General features: G+C 45.7%; 1 protein-coding gene across 1 annotated transcript; it reads right to left on the reverse strand.

Annotated features, from left to right (window-relative positions):
• Positions 1 to 1437: 1437 nt before the first annotated feature.
• On the reverse strand, positions 1438 to 23573 carry LOC125940698 (uncharacterized). Its single transcript, XM_049657139.1, has 5 exons — positions 23442 to 23573; positions 13107 to 13242; positions 9460 to 9599; positions 6102 to 6210; positions 1438 to 2622 (listed from the first exon to the last, which is right to left on the reverse strand). Exons 1-5 carry the CDS (start codon positions 23509 to 23511, stop codon positions 2190 to 2192), a joined length of 888 nt encoding a protein of 295 aa, XP_049513096.1. The 5' UTR covers positions 23512 to 23573; the 3' UTR covers positions 1438 to 2189.
• Between the last annotated feature and the right edge of the window lie 1592 nt (positions 23574 to 25165).

The raw sequence follows: 25165 nt of genomic DNA on the forward strand, positions 1-25165 counted from the left end.
TTTGAGATAGTCAAGATAATGCATAGATCGGTAGGTCTATCAAATACACAAAATCAGCACAATCTCTCAGTAATATTGTTAAGTGTAGCTGATGCCCAAGGCTACTTAAATTTATTTACACGGAAGCCAACGGAGGCCAAGATGGCGACGCTATATCAAGCGGGCAACCCGTCGTCTTCCTCCTCTTCAGTGCAGCCACACTATGGCGGCTGTTCCGTATCATCACCCTCGGCAGTAGAAGCCCCGTCCCGGTGCTTAAGCTACACATCCGTGGTGAAAGGTATGTGATGTGGCTTCAGTCTCGCTACTTGAACGATGTCATTTGCAGCTGACGACGACGCTGAGAGGTCGGCGGCGACGATTTCATATATGACATCGGTCACTTGTCGCACAACACGGTATGGACCAGTGTAACGCGACAGCAGCTTTGCGGAAAGGCCCACACGGCGGATGAGTCACCAGATAAGCACCAGAAGACCCGGATAAAAACTTGGAGGACGCTTAAGCTTCGCCTTTAAGAGTAGAACGCGATGGCGTTATCGGACCCGTTCGCATCGCATCGTTCGCATACGGCAAGTAGACTTCATTCACTGTAACACTGAACGTGGGAAAGCCAGCTTGCAAAGACCAAGCTTACATCGGTGCCCTTAAAGTCGGCTTCACTTTTAAACTGAAATGCATTGCTGGAAAAACGTTTTTCCGGAGGCAGTATAAGTGGTCTTATATTAAAATGTGAAGGCCCTAGCACCTTTTTTAAATATTTTATTATGTGTTTGCTATTGCCCCGACGAGCGCAGGTCTGGTAGAAATATTTGAGTTTCGTAGCAGAATTAGGTTTTCTCGTTCATTCAAATTACAATCCAACGCCGATTGGTAAACAATCCGACGGCGAATTAGACGTCGAAGGGTAAAGTCGTACTTCACCATTTTTCTGACGGATTTGACTGCGAGAAATTAAATTTTTGTGCACCAAAACCTTGCACCACGTGGAGGGCCTGTGCGGTCGATGTGGTTAGATGATTTTCTCCGCCACCCGCGATCACACGCCGGTTGCCGACGCCGGATTTTCTGCGACGCGGTGCCCTAAACACTATCGCGACCACGCGTGCTGACCACGAGCTGCCGACGTGTGGTCGGCGCGAGCGATCACGTCGTGGGCGTATTCAGTGGCTGAACGCACGGGCGAGGGCAGCAAGATGTCCAAAGTGAACGCGGTTTCTCAGCCATATAGGAGATTTAGGCCATATGGGATATTACGGAACAGCCGCCACAGTGTGGCTGCACTGAAGCGGAGGAAGACGACGTGTTCCCGCTTGATGTAGCGTCGTGTTCCTCCTCCTCAGTTCAGCCACACCTTGGGCGGCTGTTCCGTATCAGTATTGTACATATCACAATCACGAGTGAGAAAACACACATAATGCGTGTGTGTTCTTTGGATTTTGTTTTATTTCAATGAAAAAGAAACATTTCAATAAGTAAATGGTGATTCCATCTTGAAGCTAACAATATTCATATATATACAGGAAACGACATATCGTCGCTTTCACACTAGCAGCACATCCTGTTTGCTTCAGCTCTGGCTTTTTTCGCATGTCGAATACCTGCGGCTATGAACACCCACCCTATGGCCAGAGGGCCCAATAGAACAGTACCATAATACTTTTTCACTACTTTCTTATCCGATAACAATGAAAGGTCTACATCTGCGTGGTGCTATTTCTTTATTTCGTCTAACGAATGTTATCGCCCATTGCAGCAGCATCGTACACAACTTACGCAATCAATACCAAGGTGTTTAGGTCAGCGTTGATATGCATACCCTGCTTCGCCGTGACGTCTAAAATGTCACAACGCTCGCGAGGGACGAAACGCTTAGTTTATTGTCATTTGCAAAAGCTATGACAGCTGCTAAAGATAAGCACTGATATAGTTATAAATTTCAGACTGTGCAACCAAGTGTGTCATCTTTTGCCGAGAAAATACAGTATCGCACACACACTGATGATGACCTTTCCAAGCAGCTAAACTTAGTCCTCAGAATTACACTTTGAAGTAACCTGAGTGCTCTAGCTTCTCTACGAGGGTGCACATGTATGGACGGAAGTGTCCTCCGGTTTTATGTTGATTACAGTAGCGGATCGCGCGTGCACCGGGTGTCACTCCTCTTAACATTTCTAAGCATCGCCAGCTCAAATCTTGAGCAAGCCAAGTGCGACCAGAACAAGGGCTCCTAGTGCGTTCGTAGTGGATGCGGTATTGTAAGGCGCTTTCGTGGCATCTGGCGTATGTGCGGTCGCCGTGAAGGCTTCCATGGTTGTCGCAGCCGAGGTCGACGTCTGATCCCGGGGGGTTGTTTTCACAGTCGTAGCCTCAGGCGTAGTCGCTCTCGCTGTCGTGGCCTCAGTGCTGGGCTCGGTATACTCGGTCGTCGAAGGCGCCTCGGTAGATTTCGTCGTGGTGGCTACAGGCGTGGTCACCTCGGGCTCCGCATCCTCGTCGAACCAGTTGAGGTTGCTGGTGGCAGTCAACATCAACTTCACCACGTCGAGGTTCGCGGCATCGGTAGCGTTGTCGCACTTTTCCAATGCCCTGTTTATGCAGGCGGTAAATTCCTCGACCAGCCTGTTCAAAACAAAGATGACACAACGTGAACGTTGTCGACAAACTCGCTCTTACAATAACGTCCAACACGAGCCCGCAAAGATAAAGCAAACATAGAGAAAGGGCAGTGAGCTAACAACAAAACACCTTATTCTGATGCATTCTTGAGTGAACGGCCGTGGCGGCTTAATGGCTATGGCACTGCGTTGTTAAGCGTGGCGTCGCGGGTTCGTTTCCCGACCGCTACGGCCGCATTTAGATGTGGCCACAATGCAAGAAAGCTCGTGTACCATGCATTCGGTGCACGTTAAGGAACCCCGGGTGGTCAAATTAACCAAGGGCCCCACTTTGTGGCCTGCTTCATCATGTCGTAGTTTTGACACGTGAACTTCCATCAGGATACACCCCAGCAGCAAGGCCTGCATTCCCCTTGTGGTGCCTGCAACAGCCTCAGGTGCGCCTAAGTATTCCGAGCGTAAAGAAGAAGGCCAATCACCCAAGAATAGCTCTGCAACAGATGACGCTGCTATTAATGAATGAGACCTACTGGGACCGAATACACATCTATACCGATGGTTCCGTCTCATCTACCAGCTCTTCAGGTGCCGTTGTAATTCCGCCCACGAAAACCACGCTCAAGTTCAAACTGTCACACGTCACAACATCAACGGCGGCAGAGCTTGCTGCCCTGCGTGCTGCTGTACAATACCTCCTGCAAGAGACACCTCAGAAATGAGTCATATTTTGTGATTCTAAGGCAGCACTTCAGAGTCTGCATTTTGCCATTTATCACAGGACTCATGAGCAGCTGGTATATGAGATAAGAGAAGACCACCATCAAGCTATCGCTAAAGGGCATGAAATTATATTTCAGTGGATACCGGGACATACCAGCATTGCTGGTAATGACCTCGCCGACGAAGCCACCCGGTCTGCTCATCTGGAAGGCCAACCAGTCCCAATCCCCTTATCCAGGACCGACGCTGCAGGAAAACTTCATATCGTGGCTAAAGCTATTACACACAAATATTGGTCTTCTCTTAGCCCGAAGTGCCATCTCCACAAAATTGACCCATCCTTGAAGCTTCAAGTGCCATCAAACATTTCCCGCTCTGAGGCGACAGTATTGTGCCGCCTCTGGCTCGGCGTGGCATTTACAAAGGCCTACTCGTTCCACATTGGAATGGGGGATACGCCCATGTGCGACTCTTGTGGAACCAGAGAAACAATTAAACATGTCTTATGTCTCTGTCCCCAGTTCGACGTCGAGCGTGAAGCTCTCCGGACAGCATTGAACCGGCTGGACTCTCAACCATTTTCGGAAATGAAGATCCTTGGACCATGGCCGTATGCGTCGATGGCACAGAAAGCCACGAAAGCCTTGTTGCACTACCTCAAGTCGACAGGTCTTGGCGACCGTCTGTAGACTTCATGCGAAGCTTCAAATGTGCGCGAAACTGTGCTCTCTCTATTTCCTTTCTCTCTCTTTTCATCCCTATACCCCCTTTACCCAGTGCAGGGTAGCAAACCGGACGTGCGTCTTGTTAACCTCCCTGCCTTTCCTCTCTTCTATTTCTCTCTCTCTCTCTCTTGACACGTGAAACCCAAGAATTTAGGTTCTTTGATAATAGTAGAATACAATGAATGAAATAAAGAACATGAATGGCGAAATAATGGTAAATGTGCTAGCACTACCTGGCACAATGGGTTAGCACTACCTCTCACCTATTTGAGGTCTCAGATTCATGGTTTAAATCGCGTTCACCACATTGCAAAGTGTTGTTGAGGATCTCATTCGACACACGTCCTGCCTCTTCGAGACGTTATTTGCAACTGAAGATGGTCCGGAAGAGACGACAAGTTGCGCTATCTATTGCCAAGTTATAGTGACGATGAAGACTGACGCCTTGCGAAAACTAAGTTATGAATTCAACTCTTGATTGGGCGAACTCTTGTACCCAGCATAACCGGTGACACTCAAGAGTAACGATAGCCCGAGCAAAATCGGCCTCTGTTTATACAAATTCGACACTCATGCATTGTTTGCATGGGCATCTCAACCTCCCCCCCCCCCTGGTAACACTGTGTTGACTCTAACAATTTAAGTATACCCTTGTCGCGATTTACATTTCACGGAGAAATTTTGCTGAGTTATGGGTCTCACATGTTGCAGACACACGAGCTGAATAAGGCAGCGTGCATTACGTGTTTATCGCGCGAGTAAAGTTCACGGGGGTACATTGACTTGTGAAAGCTATGCCAGTGCCGTGCTTAGATAATTTTTTTTACCTCTGCATACTGCAAGAGCGGTCAGTACGTCCTGCGACATTGATTGCGCAATTTACCCGAGATAACACCTGCGAACCCGTATGGTTCGGCTTACAGCATCGAGGAACATGCAACAAAAATGTTAACAGTGTCGATGTCAATTGCGCTTGGTCGGCCGGTTCCTGTGCAGTTTTGGCGTCATCTGCGAAGTGTTGGTTTCTCGGCAACGCGGTGGAGCCCGATGTGACCACGTGATGCCGCTTGGCAAATAGCAGCGCTAGAATCACTGGAGGCGGCGCGAGCCGCGCGCGGAAAACAATGGCGCAACACTGGCTCCCTACAGGGAGCCTATACAGTTTCTCTATAGGGTCCGCGCCGCACGCGAAGGCGGCCATGGTAGACAGACCCATGCGAGGTCTCAGCGTGCGCCTATCCTCTCTTTTCACGTGTTGCGGAAGATTTTCACGGGATATATCTGAGGAATTTTTTTCAGCTATGCCTCGACCATATTACTGTCTCAACCATCTCGTTCTGCAGTGCCCCGTTACTTTTTGTAGTACTTTTTTATATTCTTATCCATTGATTTTGGAGTACTTATGTTTAACAATTTGTTTTTCATAACAAATCTTGTGTGGACTCAGATACCATTTACTGTCTCAGAACTTTCGGCTTATCGTAGATGGCAGAGTTTAAATGTTGATGTGTTGTCTGACATTCTGTCTCTTTTTTTTTCATTTTGCACTTTGAATTGCAGTTATTCAGCAATTGATATATATGGCGATTGGAGCGTTGTGCGCCTACTCTGTCGTGCGATAATCTTCGTGTAATATTTACTAATTTAATTTAGTAACCTCAAGGCTAAGAGTGTTACCCGTGTGACAAAAGTGGGCACAATTATGTGTGTAAACATGTTTAATACATACTGCAGTGCCAGTTACTATACACTCAGGTTTATGCCCTTGGGGGCGTATTTCTCGTCACACAGCAATAATCATCGTCTGTGTTGCGTGGATTGACTTTCTAGAATGCGGTGCATCCCTTACTTGCAGATCATATGAATGACATGCTCAATATCGCCGTGACATATCATTCATGACAGGAAATTAGTGAGCGCAGAAGTTTTAAAGAAGGAAACGTAAGCAAGACAGGTGACGATTGTAGTTGTGGAGTAAAGACACTTCCGAAAAGGTGTAAACTCTTTTTCAGTGGTACTGTTTAGTCGATATACTCACGCATAGCTTTGCTTCCTGAATTCGCGCAGAGGCTGAGCCGCGTGGGGCCTCTCGAGACCACACTTTCTTAGGATGGAGAAGTCTACACAACCGTGGAGGAATGCAGGAGCTGGTCGAGCAAGAAAAGAAAAAAAAGTTGCTATAGTGATTGTGCAATTCTGCATGATACTTCCATATTCAACTGTCGGTATTTACACAAGTCGTCTGAGCCACTAATACGTTTTCTTTTAATTTAGTTTCTCTATTAGGACTCAACACTTTTCTGAACACGCTCTAACCAAGTTTCAGTTTGTTTGCTAAGCAAACAACTTGCTTATTAATTCAATGCTCAGCTAAATCATTATAAAGCATAACATTTCAGGTTTTTTATTATGAATGTGATCTCCATTGCTCAATATAAAGTAAGGTAGTCTTAATTTTTCTTCGTGTCGAGTGGTGTTCGGGTTTTGAGGCATTAAACCTGTAAAGGTAATGTTCACTGGTAATGATCACATTTAATTTAAATGTGATGATAACACGTGAAGGTAATGATCGCATGTGAAGGTAATGTTCCCTGAATTATTCAAAATTTTGTTCAGTGCAGCACGTATAGAAAGCAACATGCCAAAGACGAGTGTTCATTTCAAAAAATGAAATAGATGAACTCAAAGAAGCATTGAGCTCTGCCACAAGTCTGATTTTTCTACTTAAATACACGTGAAGCAGAAAGTCTCGTATCTGCCTGCGAATGAACCTATTAAATGGCTGCACTAAAAAAACGCAAAGCTCAAAGTTAGCCACTATTCCTTTAGCAATTTATTTTGGAACTTAGCAAGTTCTTTCCGAAAGTTAAGGAGCATTTTCCTAAGATATCAACGTTAACTTAGCAGATTCAACTTGAAAACAGATATCACAGTTTTACGACCTGCACATTGTGAGTCGTTTGCATCGGGCTAAAGGCATTTGATAAGTCGCATGCGGTTTACTTAGAACTTTCTCCCAACAGTTTGGTTAAACTAATGTTTTGGGGGCGTCACATGCCAGAACCACGGTAAATTCCGAGGCACGCCGTAGTGCGGGGACTCTACAATAATTTCGGCCACCTTCAGTTCATTGACATGCAGCTAAATCCTAGTACACAAGCGTTATCACATTTCACCACCATCTAAATGCGGCCATTCTCCAGTGGGAATCAAACCTGTGACCTCGCGCTTAGCAGGGCAGCGGCATAGCCGCTCAGCCACTTTGAAAGGTAACAGCTACATAAACTATGAAAGATCCATATTTACTAAACAGCGGTGCGTGTTCCAGTCCTATGTAATAAGCACGCCAGTTTCGCCCGTTTGAAAGTCTCTCACAGGTGCTGTGGGTAGAATTTTGGCATGTATTCTTTGTTCTTTTGTTGTTGTTTTTTCATCACTGCGTATGCGTAAACTTCTTGCTTTAGTTTTTGATACTTTAATTGTTTTGATGTGAAACGGCCTTAAAGAGGCTCAAAAGCAGTCGCTTGCTGGAACCGACGTAAAGAAAACATATCCTAATCTTATCACTTATATCATTGCAACCATACTACCCGCGCACATTACTTTGATGACGGTGTGTATAAAATAGATTCCTACTGCTCGACCATGCATGCGTCGCGTGCGCAGATGGCGCAGTTGTCATGCCACGCATGATGTAATCGGAGCTAAGTGTAGCCTTGCGCGTGGCGTTCAGAGTCGTATCTCGGGAATACATTTGTCCATCCTGATAAGAAAAGCCCGCGTTTGAGGGAGCTAACTTTGTCATAGTGAGTGTACTTTATCAAAGCCAAACTGATGTTCATCAGGAGTTGTAAGGCATACAAATGTGCAACGTGTTGCAATCTCTAACGCTGCTCCGCACGGGCATTTTCTGCTGTCTGGCAGCACAAAGCTAGTTTTCATTTTTTCTGTGACTATCACAAACAATTACCTCATGGAATGGCCTCTTTTTTGGACACAAATGCGTTTAAATAAGAGGCATCGCTCGTGTAAACATGTAATTACAAAGGAAGCCGCGCGCAAGTTATATGTGACGAACCAATATAGAAAAACTTCTTGTGGGCAGGCACTATTTATACATTAAAAGAAATCACACAACCAAAAACAATGAAGTGAAATATGTTTGGTGATCACTGCTTTACTTTGTTCTTTGCACTTCATTTAACCAAGGAAAACTGTACAGCAGTATCGCTATAAGGGAGATGCTTTTGCTTGTCTTACAAGCCCTTGTTGATGTACAACATAATATAAATTTTTGAGAATTTATGTCAATTCTTGACCTGTTGGACCTGTCTGCTTTGTCTGTTGTAGTCCTGCTTTACTGTTTCAGGTCATGCAATAATCTTTATGGAATACTAACCAGGCCATTCTGCCACTTTTCCTTTAACATGACAAAGGTTAGTAAACGCACTCTCAACATCTCAGCTACTGTTCGCAATTCAGAGTAATATTAGCACTGTGTTCGCTTCCACGCTAATTACCGTCGTTTAGATTTATCGAATGGGCGTGAAATGTGATTCAATGAGCCATTGTCGCATTCATCTAAACGCGACTAGTTTAATGAAAAACTCTTTCGCTCACTCAAGGCCGGCTAGCGGTGAATAAACTTTACATGCTCGTTTATTGCTTAAGTATTTGCCAAAAAAAGCATATATACATGTTGGCAGCGCTTCTTAGTTTTGTAACACCTGCACTTATTAACCTTTATAAAAAGGCCAACTTCGGGTAAAGGTCAGGTTCTGCCGGATTTCGATAAAATTTGTTCTGGGGGGCAAAAACTATGAATTATCCGAATTATTGCGTTTTAGCCGAAGACGAAGCACCTCAGCCTATACGCCATTCAGGATGTCATAGTTTTTTTTTCTAAACCGCAATCATCCGTGTTTTGCTAAAAAATCTAGGTATGTGAAAAAAGTGCCTATTTGTCTAGAATGGTCTACCTGGACTTTAATTAAGTACGCTAAATTACATGCCATGTTACGACAGAATCTTGAAAACATTGTGAATACTCACATGTGATCATCGTTTGAAATTAATGGTGAAAAGCACTGTTTTATTCTAAAACAGTTCGAAAAGCATTCAATATTCGATTCGTATAAGATTTGGTCTGAAACACTGTGGTTTCCCCACCCGTAATTAGTGTTAGTTCAAGTGTAGGCATACCAAGTTGAAGCGACACCTGAACAAACATTTGACACGTCAATGGCCTAATCAGAGGCGCACAGAGTGACCCAGAGTAAATCATTTCACAGCGGAAAATAAAGGTGAAGTTTGGGGGATATTGTCGTGTTTGTGTAAATAGATACACACACACGACAATATTACCTGAACACACAATAAAACTGTGGAATACTCACATATGCAAATATCAAGCTTGGTGCTCATGAATTGCAGAAAGTCGTAGCCCTGTTCGTGCAGACGAAACTGTCGCTTTTCGCTTTCGAAGCAGCCCGAGTAGAAGAATTTGCACTGACAATGAAGCGGGAACTCCTTGGCACTGTAAATAAATGCTTCCATAAGTGTGTTGCACACGTCGATATCGTAGTACTAACAGCTACGGTCACTTGTTCAGGTTTATGTGCAAATATGGATTCTCCACATGTGTGCGCACGAAACGACTTATGTGCACTCACCAGTTCCTCGCACTTTCCCTTTATTTCCATGAACACCCCTTGCGGTGTATTGTATAAGAGGTGAAAACATAAAAAATTGAACAAAGACGCTGTGTACGATGTTATTTACATATGACTGTTCTTTCGTCAATGGAGGCAGATGAATTGGCAAAAGCAGCGACGTTGTTAGGGCAAGCATTTCTAGTGTGCTGCTGTGGCGATGAAGAAATGTTGATAGGAAGGTCTATTAGTGTGTAACTTATGCGCAGCGATAAGCGTGAAGGTGGTAGAATGTAAGCGCGCGGCGAAATGAACGGGTGTAGAATTTGTGAAATGATCATAAGCTCGCAAAATGGCGGCTACAGAACAGGGTGTCCAAACTCTATTCTGCTTTTATTGAGGACAAGCTGATATCAAAAAAATGTGGTTGATCCATCTTATATAGGAATCGGTATAGAACACGAAAGTGAAACGTGTCTTCACAGAAGTAGTGTAATGTTTATTGCACATTGATATATAATGTCTATTGGTGTTTTGTGGCTAAAGCGCCCTTAGGCGTTGATGCACCCACGCTGACGCCTGGTGGCACGTCTCCTCCATCACGACTACCAACGTCGATGACCATGAGCAACCGTCGTGCATATGGAAGCTGCACTACGCTGCACACGCTAGCACAACGCGAAAGACGAAGCACGTAACTGACACACTAATACAACGCGCAAGACAAAGCACGTAACTGAATCGTCACCGAGTCAAATCAGCGCGTACAGCGCGTCGTAATTGCAGCCTCCGCGATCAACTTCAGAAACATTTTCAGAGCTAATTGCGGAGGCCACGCTCCGCTGTGCTGAGTACGGTGAACGCCACTACCAACGCCACCTAGGTGGCGTTGGTAGTGCTTCTTGATGCCAGCGTCCCTTCGAATGCTGGCATCGAGGCGTCGTAGTGCTGAGACCACCGAAGCGTTCACTGTCGGTGCGCGTTAGTGTCATAATGCAGTACTTCTCTTTTCTGCTCGTAGGCGGCGGCACCGCCCCGAGCAAGAGCGCGGGTACACGGAGGAGTGTTAGATATATAACGCGCGTCTGTGTAGCTCTCTGCAAATGCGTTTGTGGCGCAATGGGTTAAACGCTCGGCGATCTATCGTCGCGGACCGAGAGGTCGTGGGTTCGATTTCCAGATTTTGCATGTTTGTGGAACTTTTTCTTCTGGTTTCTTTCTTTGTATTATGTTCGTGTACACTGTAAGCTGACGTATTTCCGTGACGGAAATACGTCAGTGAAGTCTTGGTGGACCCCGGCATAAAACACTTTCGTGTTAATAAATCTGATGAGTGAAAATAGCTATCTAGCAAAGCGATCTTGAATAAATTTACTGCGTTGATGAGGTAGATCAGGTGAGGACGAGAGAGGTAGATTGGTGAGGAAATGACGTGAGCTATGCATCCTGTATGATGAATGACTGTGCAAGATACTGGGACTCTACAGCCGGTGCTTATCGCTTATAGTGACACTATATCTGTCCTCGAGAGTTGTGTTTGTGTGGCTACTGTGTATGCAGATGTTTTTTTTTTGTTCTTTCCTCGTTAGGGTTTGTGTAAGATGCTTTTTTGAGGAGTTTGCTATAGCCATTCAGAAGGGAGGTTTCCTTTAGATTTTTTTAGATTTTAAATTAAAGACGCTTCTTTATTCACGTAGGTATTGAGTAAACAAACATAAATCAGTAGCCCCTCCCCTGTCGAGGAGATCGGGATAAGCGAAACTTGCCGTGTGTTTCTTCGGTGTTCCTCGAGCGAATTTCACTAACGAGTACCACAACCGGTAACACGCACTGCAGCTGGCTCTGAAGTTACGGTTGAGAAACTCGCGTTGAAACCTGGCCGTCCCACCGGGGAAGTTGGCGCTAGCGTTGCTGATTAGTGCACTACAGTTGTCGGGTTCCCCAGAGGGCTAGACGACGCTGACGTTCGGCCTCAAGATTGCGCTCCCGCAACTCGGGGTCAGCGGCTCTTCGCTGGCGTTGGGCCTCAACATCGCGTTCCCTCAACTCGGGATCCGCGGCTCTGCGCTGATGTTCTGCCTGGGCTTCGGAAACCCTCAGGCTAAGATCGGCACGTCGACGACGAGCCCTTTCCCGAGCGCTTTAATTCTGGATGGATTTCCATGAAATTTCTTCAAAATTAAATCTGTCTGTTACGTAAGACAATGAATGGCTCATACCCCCTTAAGCAATCGTTCATACCCCCGTAAACGCGGCCTACCCAGTATGACGACAGAAGAGAACTTAAATTCTACGCTGGAATGATTATCGGCAACGCAGCCAGCTGTGGAAGCATACGACGGTCGACGAACGCGGTAGCAGTGGCACGAGCGCGTGCCCAGAACGAGTCACCTGTGCAGCTGTGAGAGCAGCTGGTATTTTTAGCGTTACATCACCGGCGCAGGCTAGCGTGTACATGCTTCGCTTGACACATCCCCGCACATTTCGTTGTTACACGTGTAAGTAAACGGCATCTAGTGCCACTAAATATATATGAGATCGTAGCTGGTTTCCGACTGCCTCTCTCGTTCACCATAGCTCCAAATCTATAAACTTGCAAACATCGCCAGGTAACCTCATTTTTTGCCATTCTCACAAATTAAAATGAAATATTGGAGCTCCTAAGTCAAACTTATTCAACACTCTATCACTTGCATTGACATGAAGCAAGCGCCATCCACGTCGGTCCAACGGTGGTGAAATGGCAGCATTCCTGTATTTGACGTTTAATAGAAAAGGGGGAAGCTCACCCTTGCAATGCGCGACGTATCATATATATGAAGTTTTTTGCGTTGTAATACGTTTTACCTCAGATAAGCTGCAATTGTTTTCTTGTACAGATTTGCTCTTGCTCTCCCTTGCCAGATGTATCGATAAAGAAGTTCTAGTTTTTCTTTGTGTGGAACTGTGTTTGGGCGTTACAGAGTCAAGCTTAATTAAACTATTCTTACGTTGAGAACCGAGCCCTAGATGGGACGCCATGGGAGTCCGCGTGTCAGGTGTCGTGATGTGACGTCGTCAAGTCACCAATGACTGGCCATGTTTGTAGTTGTTCTTCTTGTTGTTCTTGTTCTTATTTTATTTTGTTAAGGCTTTGCGGTTGTCATGCTGTCGTGTTTTTCATTGTTGTTGTTTTTTGTCGTTGTCCTTGTGGATAAAAAGGCGTATCTGCTTACGTGATTCGACGGGAATCGGATGATGTGAACAACCGCCAGTAGGAGAGCGAAAAACAAAATAAATTCCGGTGCCGCTACTGCTGTCAACGTGCGGCATCTTTCGCTGAAGCGTTATCGGTTAAGGCAACCTTTAAAGTAAGGACCTGTAATTATACTGTTGAGTTCCAAATGACGTACGTAGCGCAGAAGGACACGAAAAACTCATGGCTGTCGGGTGAAGCAGGAATCAAGGGGTCGATGACAAACTTCATGGACAAGTCGTGGTAACAATGGTAGGCGAGCTCCGGGCTGCATCGGATGCTGCTATGGCCACCTGTATGGGAGAATAAAAAATAAAACAAAACAATTTGAAAATAGGCATCCCACACCAGCTGCGGAGCTATTCGCTGAAATACTGTGGTAGAGATACCGAGCAAATCACCGAAATATCTAATATTGCAACGTTCATTTATGTGATACAAAAGCAACCTTCGACTCTTTCATACGTGCATGACTAGAAAGCTATTCACTTAAATAATTGAACAATGGCGTTGACGTTGTACATGTTGTATTGAGGATATTTAGGTAGAGTTCGTTGTTTCATTTGGTAACTGCGCAGAGAACATAGACAGCAAGCGCATCTTAAAGAGCCGTCCGAGTAAGCCCTAAACCTGGCAAAGCACGCAAATTGAGCTGAAATCGAGAAGTGAATGCTTTCGCTTAGCGTTCTCTGTAGGCTTTATATTTAGAAACGTTAGCTTGCAGAACTCAACTGCGATTTGCATTCTCATCTATGCGTATCGCATCTTCTGACTGAAAAATTCACGTTATTGAAATACGTAGCCGTCTCAGACAACTCACATTCTGTCATGAGGCTTTTATGACAGAGGTTATCCAACAAGCCTATAACAGATGTTTAGGAACGGCTTGCAGCCGCGCGCTCTTTTTGTGACTCCCTTCGCTTGGAGAATGACAGAATTTACATGGATGCGTAAGCTCTGCGTTTCCGGGCGCAAAGATATTAGCAGTCCGAGTGTGTGGTTGGTATCCATTGGCCAGCGTTGGCTAATAAGAGCAGGTCACCCGCTTCTCGGAGCCGTGGTATAGCCAGAACAGGCACGCAGCTGACGACATTGCCTCCCATCCGCGTACATTAAGAGGTCCTTAAGCACCCCTCCGGCATGGTGAAAAAACACAGTCCGCGGATAGCATATACTGCTGTGAACATCTCAGCTAAATTTTGCAGCTGTGCGCGACGCGTGCAGTTTGCAAGCGGAGCGCGAATTCACCTTTTTCTCACATGCTCTGTTTTCGACATAAGCATGCTCCTCACTCTTTTCGAGCTGTTTTATATCATAATATAGGAGATTCTCATACACGGCTGTCAGTAGATAATAGCTCTTATCAATCAAGAAGGGTATTTGGATCAGTACATGTGTTCCTACTTATATTGCGTATATTTATTGAGGCAGTTTAATAAACAGGCTGAAGTAAGCGAAAACGTGCTTTCGAATTTCTTTAAGAATTACGTACTTACGAAGAATTACGTGAGCCAACTATCGTCTGCTCACGCTCGGGTGAGACCGCCTGCTTGGGCATTAAACTGTGGCCACCCTGCTTATTGGTGGTATGCTATCGGGTCTCACTAATTTCGACTACTTTTGAACACTCAACTAGCCACGAATCATGCGAACTTTATGATCAGACCACACGCGTGTTCGCCAGTGCGCGCTCACTCCTGGCCGCTCCTGGTTAGACGCCTTGGCACACTACGCTTCCTATTTAGTTATGGACAGCACTTCAAACTGCGCAAGTTGGATGGGGCTACTAGAGCACTGCACGGGCCGATTTTTTCAGCCCGGGCCCAGCCCGGGCCGGTTTTTACGTTGGGCGGCCCACCCGAGCCCGATCAAAACTTTTATGGCGGAACCCGGGCCCGGCCCGGGCCCGGAAATAATCTACGTTACCCGCCCGGCCCGGCCCACCACCCCTTTACCTTAGGCCCGAGCCCGGCCCGAGCCCGACCCTAAACCGGCCTGAACCCGGCCCGAGACAGAAAAATCATGTTTTTCAGAGTTAAGACGCCCGAGAATAACTCGCTGCACGTTACATGCACACCACAAGAACGCCCGAGCCCGGCCCGGGCCCGCGTCAAAAAACCCGAGCCCGGCCCGGGCCCGGGTCAAAAAGCACACGCCGTGCCCGAGCCCGGCCCGAGCCCGTGAAAAAACTGTTCTACTCGGCCCGGCCCGGCCCACGGGCCGGGCCGGCCCCGGGCTTTCGGGTAAGCCCGAGCCCGTGCATGCTCTAGGGGCTACTATACGTCGGTGAAGCAAGTGTAGGACAAAGCCGATCCGCACCTTGTAGCACAGCCAGACTGCAGCATACGGCCAGACTCAAGCCCTTTCGTGAACAAAACAAACGCTGCGCACACGCACTACAGTTGCATGTAGCTGCGGTCTGCTACGTAGCAGATACCAAGGCCGCCGCGGGCCACCGCAACGAGTCCGCTGGCTAAGCGCACTGTGCTAGGCTAAAGTTTGGCGCATCTCAGGCGCCAAAATAGGAAGTAGTTGCGTCTACGTGAACATCAAAAAACATTTTTGCATGTCACATTTACGTTCAGTGGGCGGAGCGTTGTGGGCACGCCCCTCTCGGCCATAGCCTTCACAGTGCAAAGCATTGAAGGAACGGATGCACCGCGAAGGTTAACATACGCGACATTTGATTGCCAATAAATCCACTTCTGCTGAACGTATTGATTTCAAGGACGTCTTGTGGCAAAATATTTCTAGAATAGTCTATCTTGACTTCATATGCATTTCTCCACCTCAATAAAAACGGTTTTAGTGCCCTTTTATGCAAGCTCAATAGCGTAATCAAAGGTCTGTAAGTTCTCTTTGCATATCATTAGTGCCAATGATATCTTTGTCAGACTTCGGGGCCCACCAGCCTCCGGTGCATATTACCTAACAGCGACAAGATTTGCACCACGTCCTAGGACTTTCTCTAGCCATGATGTATGTTTCACTTTATTAAAGTTTATATATATACTTGCATTATTGTTCGCATCGTAATAAAATCATGCCCGGAAGAAGTGCCAGCAGCACAATCTGGAAAACGTTCAGCAAAGGATGGAAGTGAGACCTGGCATGTTTATGCCAGACTTTGCACATAATCTGCGGCAGAAAATATCAAGCTGTTTTTCCTTCAACTCTCCATGGAGTGGAAACTAAATTGCTAGGGAACTTTTGACGGTTTTTGTAACGCCACAAAACCTCCAATCAAACTTAAACTGCCATAGAATAGAATGAGCACTTTTGCTGCTAAATTTCGGAGACTTGGTTCAAGTTTGTGCGTCAATAAAAAAAAGTCACAGGCCTGCGCGCCCCACGCAGCACAGTCACAGCGTAAGCTGGAGGAGCTACTCAAGAGTAGCTCCAATCGCGGCACCACGCACAACAGGGTCTTCGCGGCAAAGTCTCTTCGCCTCGTTTTCACGAGAACAATCTATCCGGCCGGCGTCGACGTTGAGCTACGACTTGTACTGCTCTCTGCACAGCAGTCTGCTGAGCCCGATGATGCCTGGTTGCACCCGCACGCATAGCTCTACGATTCGCTTCTTCAGCAGCCGTTCGTACCTTGCAAGGAGGCGCCATAACGTGTACCGAAGACGTATTCAGAATACGTGGCACACACCTCACATCCCTTGACCTGGGTCACGGTACGTTGTTGATGGTGATGATGATTTATTGGCATCTTCAAAACGGTGTGGTGAGAAATAGTCACCTAGCCAGCTTGAGTAAACCAGGTCCAGCTACATGCAGCATGCAACTGCTATATGCAGTTGCTACAGATCGGGACACGTGGTGGAATAATTCCTAACTAACTGCAAAGCAAATTTCGTACGTATCCCAGCTACGCGGCACGTACGTCACATGGCGTTTCAAATGACACGTTACGGTTCTAATGATGATGATTATGCTATATTGGCATTTGCCTTTGAAACAGGATGGTGACAGTCACCCAGCCCGCTTGAATTATTCAGGTTTACCATAAGCGTTTTTCATTACATCAATATTTATACATCCCCATAATCTTCTTTTTCTTCCTCAAGACTTCTACATCTACCTTGTAACGCTACCTATGCGACTGCAACATGGCGTGTCATCTGGTGCAATAATTTGCCACTGCAATGCAAATGGTGCACGTATAGACGCTACGCGGTGAGCATCTCACATCGCAAGACAAGTGGTAGGATACGATGCTAATTGTGAAGATCATGGTGATTTATAGACAACTACCCAGGTTAATTTATTTAGGTACGCAATATATATTTCTTCTAGCGTTCATGTATGCAACTCCGTAAAATTCTTTTTCTTCCTCAAACCTTCTGCCTTTTACCGTTACCTGTGCAACTGCTACATGGTGTTCTACCTGGTGTAATAATATGCAACTGGAATGCAAAATGTGCGTGCATCGACGCTACGCGACGCGCATGTCACATCACGCGTGCATTGGTAAAAAAATGCAAGGAACAGACTTACAGCAATAGATAGCGGCACAAGGCAGATATTGGAGAAAAAAGTTTAAGGAGATGTACACAGAAATGCTAGATAAAGATATGTGCAGCATACTTGATTAAATAAAGCAGGCTAGGTGAAAATTTGTAAAAGCCCCGTTTCACAGGGGATGTAATTAAAATATTATCACCATCGTGTCTCCTCGCGTGCTAGGGCGCGTTTATAGAGCATTCTTCCGCTGCCTTATAGCAAGCGCTTGCATGGCTCTGTGGAAGAGTGTCTGACTCCCGTGCAGTGGGCCCGGATTCACTTCCTGCGGGAACTGGGTACTTGTCTTACCTATCCGGTGATAGCGGTTACGGACACCGGAAACCAGCGGCGGAAGCGGCGGCGGACACCATCGCGAACCGAAATGGCTATTGGAATGAGCCCATTACAGCTTAGGCTGTCAAAAAATTATAGAATTCGCACCAATTGGAGCGTGCATTAGAAAGCATGATGGAACTGAACTAATCGCCGCATCAATTCTAAGTGTCTGCCCGGGAAAGATCTAGACAGGACTACGGAGAACAATGCACGGCCTACAAAGTTTATTGTTGTATGTACGTACAATATTAAATGCACACAACGAATCCACAAAATTGTGCGGGGCTCGCTACAACGACCTCACAAGCTTTTGCAATTTGAACATTTCTTGATCTACATGATACTTCATATGGAAGCAAAATACGTAAGTAGCAGGTAAACCTTGTCAACGGTTCTCGCTATTAACCAGGAATATGCTAGCAATTGGTATTAGCGTATCCTCCTGAGACCCAATACAGCTAAAGAACACATTCGCTCTTCATGAAGGTGTTTTAAAGACGATAGTCTTTCTCGGGGAACTTAAACGCTGAAAATTTTGTCTGTCTGTCTGTCTGTCTGTTTGTCTGTCTGTCACCCGATTCAGCCGCCCGGCCAAAGTTGGACCACTTGCTTACCGCCCACACTACTTAAACTGGTACGGCTGTTCATACTTGTGAACGTTATCGATCACAAAGTAAATATTTCGCATATCTGAGGCGCAACATCACTAGGTAAGTATTAGGAGGTGTGTTCCTTTAATAGAAAATACATAGATACGTAACTCTAAAGACCCTAGTTTCTTAAGCTGCGCTGAAAATGTCATGCTATGCGCGCCGACGAAGGACGTTCCCCGACTGCGCGCCGACGAGCGCCCTCTGCCATGGAGGAAGGAAACCCTCTGCACAAGCTCATGTTTCCCGATGTATTGCCAGATGGCGTCCATGTCTCACGCAGCGCCTCCTCAATTTTATCAATGCCAGCCAGATGCGGCCGATTCAACATAAAGGAAGCGCTTTCTGAGGCAGGGCAAAACATAAATTGCCGCTTGATGAAATAATGCGGTAAAATGAAATCTGTACAAACAAACCTTCATGCCAGGACGGAAATGGTACGAGAACAGCATCACGGGTGGCCGCGGATCAGACCAGCACTCATGTAGTGCGGCCGGCAGAAGACTATCGTCTTTCGACGACATTTGCAGCGAAGCACGCAGATACGCGGCAATTTTTTTTTTCTAGGAGTCTCACCAGGAGCTTAGCTGTCGCGTTTCGCCACTATTGCCGGTGGTCTATAAGTTTTGGGCACTGCAGATAGACAGAACAAAGCATAAAACCGGCACTTACTCGTGTGCAAGGTCTTTCGCCCTTAGAAGAATTATTTCAGTCGCATAGGAGCGCACGTGACAGCTTAGATATTTGTTATAGGAGTGCAAATTAATCATTCATTATTTTTAGGGGCAAAGCTCCTTAGGGTATGGGTTTGTCCCTCCTCTGTAGTATGTAATAGTAGTAGTATAGTAGTAGTAGTCGTCGTCGTCGTAGTAGTAGGTAGCCAAGTCTACTTTTATGAAAAAAAAAATTCCGAAAGTTGTGTCCGTAGCGCGGAATCGAACCAGGGACCCCTCGCTTCCGAACGCGTGGCGCTAGCCACTACGCCACGAAGCGCACATGGACACATGCACCACGATGTCAATAAATACCCAACATTAACGAAAGACGGCACGTTTCTAACGCGTTTGTGCTAGCGCGTTACGGCCCGTGTAAGAAGCTGGTGTAAGACGCTGTGGCCTCTCCGCCTTACCCCCGTATTCATAAACGCTCCTCGACTTGAACTTGACTTGCCACCGCCTTGGGCAGCGCGTTCGAAACGCGTTGAAGGCGGTGGCAAGTCAAGTTCAAGTCGAGGAGCGTTTATGAATACGGGGGTTATACTCTCTCAGCAGTCATGTGATGGCGTCGGCAAACGCGGTGCACGTTCCGGCATGTGTAAACGGCTGCGTAAGACGCTGTGGCCTCTCCCCCTTACTAGAGAGTACTGCACGTTTCTAACGCGTTTGTGCTAGCGTCCCCTTAAGCGGGAGATGGTGCAATTATAATGAAGGGCGCTGTTATAAAATAGGAATGACGTCACATATGGCGCGTGTCATTGGTGGAAGTCAATCGTTCGATTTAGTGCGGCGAGACTGGGCGAATTACACAGAAGATTCATGGTTTACCGATGATTCCCTCCGGAGCTTCGTCCACTCATCATCATTCACCCCGTGGATATGCGGTGTTTTTTATTGTATACTTTTATGTTACGAAAGCCAAAAGTATTTTGATTAAATCTAAATACCACGGTTGGCTGCCGATGTTTCGTCTTCATGTACGCGAAAAAATTGGTATCTCCTCATGTTTGCAATGGTAAAAACTGCATTTGATTGCCTAAACACTAAGATAAAATTGGAACTACGTGTAGTACATTGCCATGTTGATGCCGCGTCCCGTATTTTCACGCAATCTCTGTCATTTCGAAACACAACTCAAAGTTCACTTCCGCCGTCGGGGACGACAAAGAGGTCTAGATCAATTGAGTGTCAAATTTCTCTAAAGCGGATGACAAGAACATGAGTAAACAACTTCTTTACAGTCACACATGCACCATACTTCATACCCCTATTGAATATATTGTGCAATCACTTCCGAGTGAATTTCTAAAAGAAGTTGAAGGCAATGTGCAATGTATTGGAGAAGGGGTCTTAAGAGGTTGTAAGAGGAACACTTCGTAAGCAAGGTATTAAGGATTTTGAGCAGACAGGTGTTTCATAGGTACAGTTGATTTAGTCAATAAGCAGACGTACGCTTTTACTTTCTGATTTGAAACTGATAATATAAAGTTGTTCATCACAGTGGTGTGTGCCGAACAGTGGCCGCTGCATGCGAAACATTGCTGGAACAACGTGTGTTGAGCGCATGAAATAGTGCCAAGCGGGCGAAGCGCTTCATGATGGCATGATCCTATTTGGCGGAAGAGAGCGGAATTGTTGATGACAGTACCACGAAACTGTGAAAGTCGAATTTACTTATTTGCTAAGAAAATTTTGTTTTGCATTTACTACCCCCCGTCGCTAACCCAGCAGTCTACTTGAATTATCTTCATTCCCCCACCCACCCATCCTTGTCACTAATGCAGTAATATAGCAGTCACAGTCTATCTACTATTAACATCATATGGACTAACATACGGTGTGATCAGTTTAAAGTTTTCAGTAATTTAGAAAAAATATCACCCGTCGCAGATACCGTAGGTAAAGTCCTCGAGCAGTGTTATTCAGAGAGGCGGATGTAACTTTCACGACAAATCGAAACACGTGTCCAACTGATATGAAAGATCATTAAATAACTCCTTAATTACTTTACGGAACATATTGCAATTTGCGAATTGTAGTCGGCAAGTTTGCACGGCGTATTCACATGGAATGAATTTCCAGAATGACATCAGTTTGGAGATGTGCGCCATCAAGGTCGCCGTAATGGTGCACTATTGTTCCACCTATTTTTTTTTTAAAGAGACACTCTTTTATGCATTGAAGCACAAAAGTAACTCAAATGCCAATGTATTTTGTCCCACACTTTGGGAAATAACATCCCGAAACTACCGTTATCTTGAAGATTACTTCACGGTGAATACATATAGCAAACACGCGGGCATAATACATATATGACATAAAGTAATACTTACGAAGTTAATTATTGAATATTTGTTAATTCTTAATATGTGATTCAATTCCTCATGCTAGAATGGCCTGCCTCTTAGAATAATCGAGCTCAAGGACAATAATATACCATCTGCCACAGGCAATGTTTAAAATGCCGGAAAACTTACAAGTGATCACCGCGAATACGTAAACGAGGTGCTCAGCTCCTCTCCCATGATTGACGTCATCATTATCTGAGATTATCTACCTTATATTACACAAAACACTTGTAAGGTAAAATCTTGAGTGAGCATGTTCATTGTTGGACTATAGGTAACAATGTTTATCAATCAATTAGAGCCAGTACATAACCATGGTGGGCATTTTATTATGTTATTTTTTCACTTTTCCACCATTTAATTGGTAAACTAACTTTACAATTTCTGAACCTATCCTTCCACTGAAGAATGCGCACTTACATCTGTTTCACAAGTTTTCGTTTAATCCCGTACCTGAATGAACTGCTTAGTTAGCCAACGTATGTGTAATCTACTATATAATAATCACGGTCAGAAAATTGATGCCTTCTTTTAGCCGAATAATTTATGTTTTGACTCAGTCATCCCAAAGGCCGACAGAGCGAATGAAGCCGCTTGCCCGCCTTCACCATAAAAATTCTTAAGGCTTCCGCATTTAGGTATGCCATTGAGGATTGTTTTATTTGCTAACCGCTTATTATACGTACTTTTTTCGCAATTTGCGCCTGTAACGCGTTCTTACGATGCAGGTATTCAAAGTAACAAAACACTAATAAATAAATAAATAAATAAATAAATAAATAAATAAATAAATAAATAAATAAATAAATAAATAAATACACTTACTACAGTGAACACCGTGTGTACATGTTGCCTTGTTACATGTACTCCCACACTTTTTCCCCTCGAATTTGTTCACAACATTTAGGAAGGATGTTAGCCTATTCTGGTTTTAATGTCTGGCCCTTCTTTATTCTTTTTATTACGTGTAGAGTTCCATGGGATCTAAGCAGGATTTCTTGCAACTGTCTAACCTTATTTGTGGGCCGATCCCGAAGATAGTGCAGTGTAAAACATCGGTAAAAACCACACGGTGATACCGCAGCACCATGTGGTGGTACCGGTCATTGAGACGTTGCGTCCCTGGTCGAAGACACAGACGCTGTCTTTTGAAACGCCGCGCCTGCCTCTAGTCCAGTATTCATCCCCCCACGGACACACACCTAAAGCATGTGGCATGGCGCCAGCTTCAATCCCGTACCTTTCTATCCCCAGCTCACCGTGCCCTTATACACCCCGGCCTATTCTCCCCTGAATGCACCCTCTGTAGTGCATCCAGAGCAGACGTTTACTATATCCTCTACATTTGCTCTGAGCTCCAGCCACCCTTCGAATGGCAACTCACCGACTTAGAGCGATGGGAGGTCGCTGAGCACTGTACGGACCCGGCTGCGCGAAAGCAGCTGGTCGGCTGGGCTCTAAGAATCGCTGAGGGCCATAAGCTCCCGGCAACCGTACGCGATATCGAGCCGACCCATCAATAGGCTGTAAACATAACGCTCAATAATGAATAAATGTTTTAACCAACACCTGCCTCGGGTCGCAGACGCTATACGGCGTTTCGAAGTGGTGCTTGAGGAAGTGGCGCATAGGAGTACCGGTTGTCCTCGCGCGTACGGGTAAGGCATGGTGGAAAGCGGGGCGCCATCCGTAGCATACAGTGCCCCCAACATACTGCCACGAATAACCACCTTCCATAAAATGCTAAACGCATTCTTGGATAGTAACTGGGGTTGGTTTTTTATCATTTTTGTTACCTAAAACAAAACAGTATTTAGTATTCGATTTTATATTTAAAGCGAAGTCTCCGTTACAACGTTTGTATTGGATTCTATTAAAAAGTCTAAGATATCCAACACCCCTAATTAATGAGGCCTGATAGCTTGCTTACCGCATGCGGTGACCGTTCCCACGAACAAGCAGCAGAGTGCAGCGACCACGTTAAAGAACCAAGGCACCATGTCGATAAGCTCCTACTGAAGGTGCTGCCGAGGGACAAACACAACTTCGGACTCCGGCGCATCACCCTTGTACTTATAGCCCTATCACATGTACGAGAAGAATAGCTAGATAGAGAGGAATTCTTCAGTTTTACCTTGCGAAGTCACTGACGCCCTTGATTGTCTGAAATGCGAACTGATAGCACGGTCTCCACCGCTCGGTCCCCTAGTTATTTTCGTTGTTCGATCTGCTACTGTCAAAGCTCCGAGGTGCTTTCAAGACCATTTATATCAAATGCATGCCTATTTCAGGCGGTTGCTAGCGTAAGGCGATTTCATAGCCCCGATGGCACTTTTGCCATCAACTGTTGCCATCCGAAAGCATTTTAATAGCTTTGCTTGTCAATAGAGATTTAAGAGAAGCTTTTGCAAAGGTTATTTAGCTTTCGACTTTATAGACGGTTTCACGCTCGCGATAACAGCAGCGAGCGTGCCGCCCCCAACAATCTTCCAGTCACGTGTCTTATCAGTCTGCTATGAGGGAACAAAAACATGCTTCCAAGTTGTTTCAGTGTACGGAAAGACTTTTTTTACGTTTTCAAATAAAATAATGACTGATAATGCCTGAAGAGTAATACTGAAAAAAAATGATCGCCCTTCCACTACTGTGAAAAGGAATGCAAGCGAAGCTTGTGTTGAATCGTTTGTGGCACGAGCGCGTGCGGAGAACGTGCACGAGTGGAAACCGAGGGGCGGCAACGAGGCAGCTGCGGAAGACTTCCACTCCGTGAAGATGGTTGAAACGTGCGGCCCCGGTGTTTACCACGGAGTAATCCCGAGGGTTCATTAAAGTATTTCTCAATTATGAGGTTACACAAACGTTCGTCTGCGACGGAGAGAACGACGTCACTGACGGTAAGCCCGCAGTCCGCCCTGGTCGCTTGCGTTCGATGTCTCGAGTTTGCTCGGCGGTATGGTTAGCAGCATTAGCCTGCCATTGCCGCTTGCGATTCTTCGAAATTAGGTTGTTCAAAATTAAATCTGACCATTAGGTAAGACAATGAATGGCTCGCACTCCCTTAGGCAATGGCTCATACCCCCATAAACGTGGCCTCCCCAATACGACGAAAGAAGAGATGTGAAATTCAACGCTGGAATGACCAGCGGAAACGCAGCCGTGGAAGCAGAGGACGACGACGAACGCGGGAACAGTGGCACGAACGCGTACCGAGCACGAGTACGCGCCAATGAGCTAGCTGCAGAAGAAGACGACGACGCTTGAGCATCTCTGAGAGCAGCACCGTCCCCTCTGTGTCCAACCTGCCAGGAACCCGAAAACATTGACCACTTTCTATTATTTTGTCATCGCTTTAAGAATCGGAGGAAGAAATTCGAATTTTCATTCCGTAAATTGGGTATTTTTCTTAACTACTCAAGATTTCCTCTCCTTCGGGGCTTCTTCAATGGGCCTTAGCCACAGGAACATCTGCGTGGCCCTCTGTGACTATATCTGTGACACAAAAAGACTACCCAGTTAATTCTCAAAATAGACAATTGGATAACTCATTAAATCGCAAATTGTTGCTTCGAAATTATTCTAATACCACCAAAATTTTTGTGCTGTTTTTATACAATTACAATAATTTTATTTCTGTCGTGCCCTGTAAATCTCTTT

The sequence above is a fragment of the Dermacentor silvarum genome, chromosome 10, assembly GCF_013339745.2.
Source record: "Dermacentor silvarum isolate Dsil-2018 chromosome 10, BIME_Dsil_1.4, whole genome shotgun sequence".
NCBI classification, from domain to species: domain Eukaryota; kingdom Metazoa; phylum Arthropoda; class Arachnida; order Ixodida; family Ixodidae; genus Dermacentor; species Dermacentor silvarum.

Coding starts and splice junctions, on each gene's coding strand:
- LOC125940698 (XM_049657139.1), bottom strand. CDS start 23,511: ATGGTGCCTTGGTTCTTTAACGTGGTCGCTGCACTCTGCTGCTTGTTC. Junction 6,211..9,459: donor CAAGCTTGATATTTGCATAT/GTGAGTATTCCA, acceptor TTGCTCGACCAG/CTCCTGCATTCCTCCACGGT. Junction 2,623..6,101: donor TTCAGGAAGCAAAGCTATGC/GTGAGTATATCG, acceptor TGTTTTGAACAG/GCTGGTCGAGGAATTTACCG.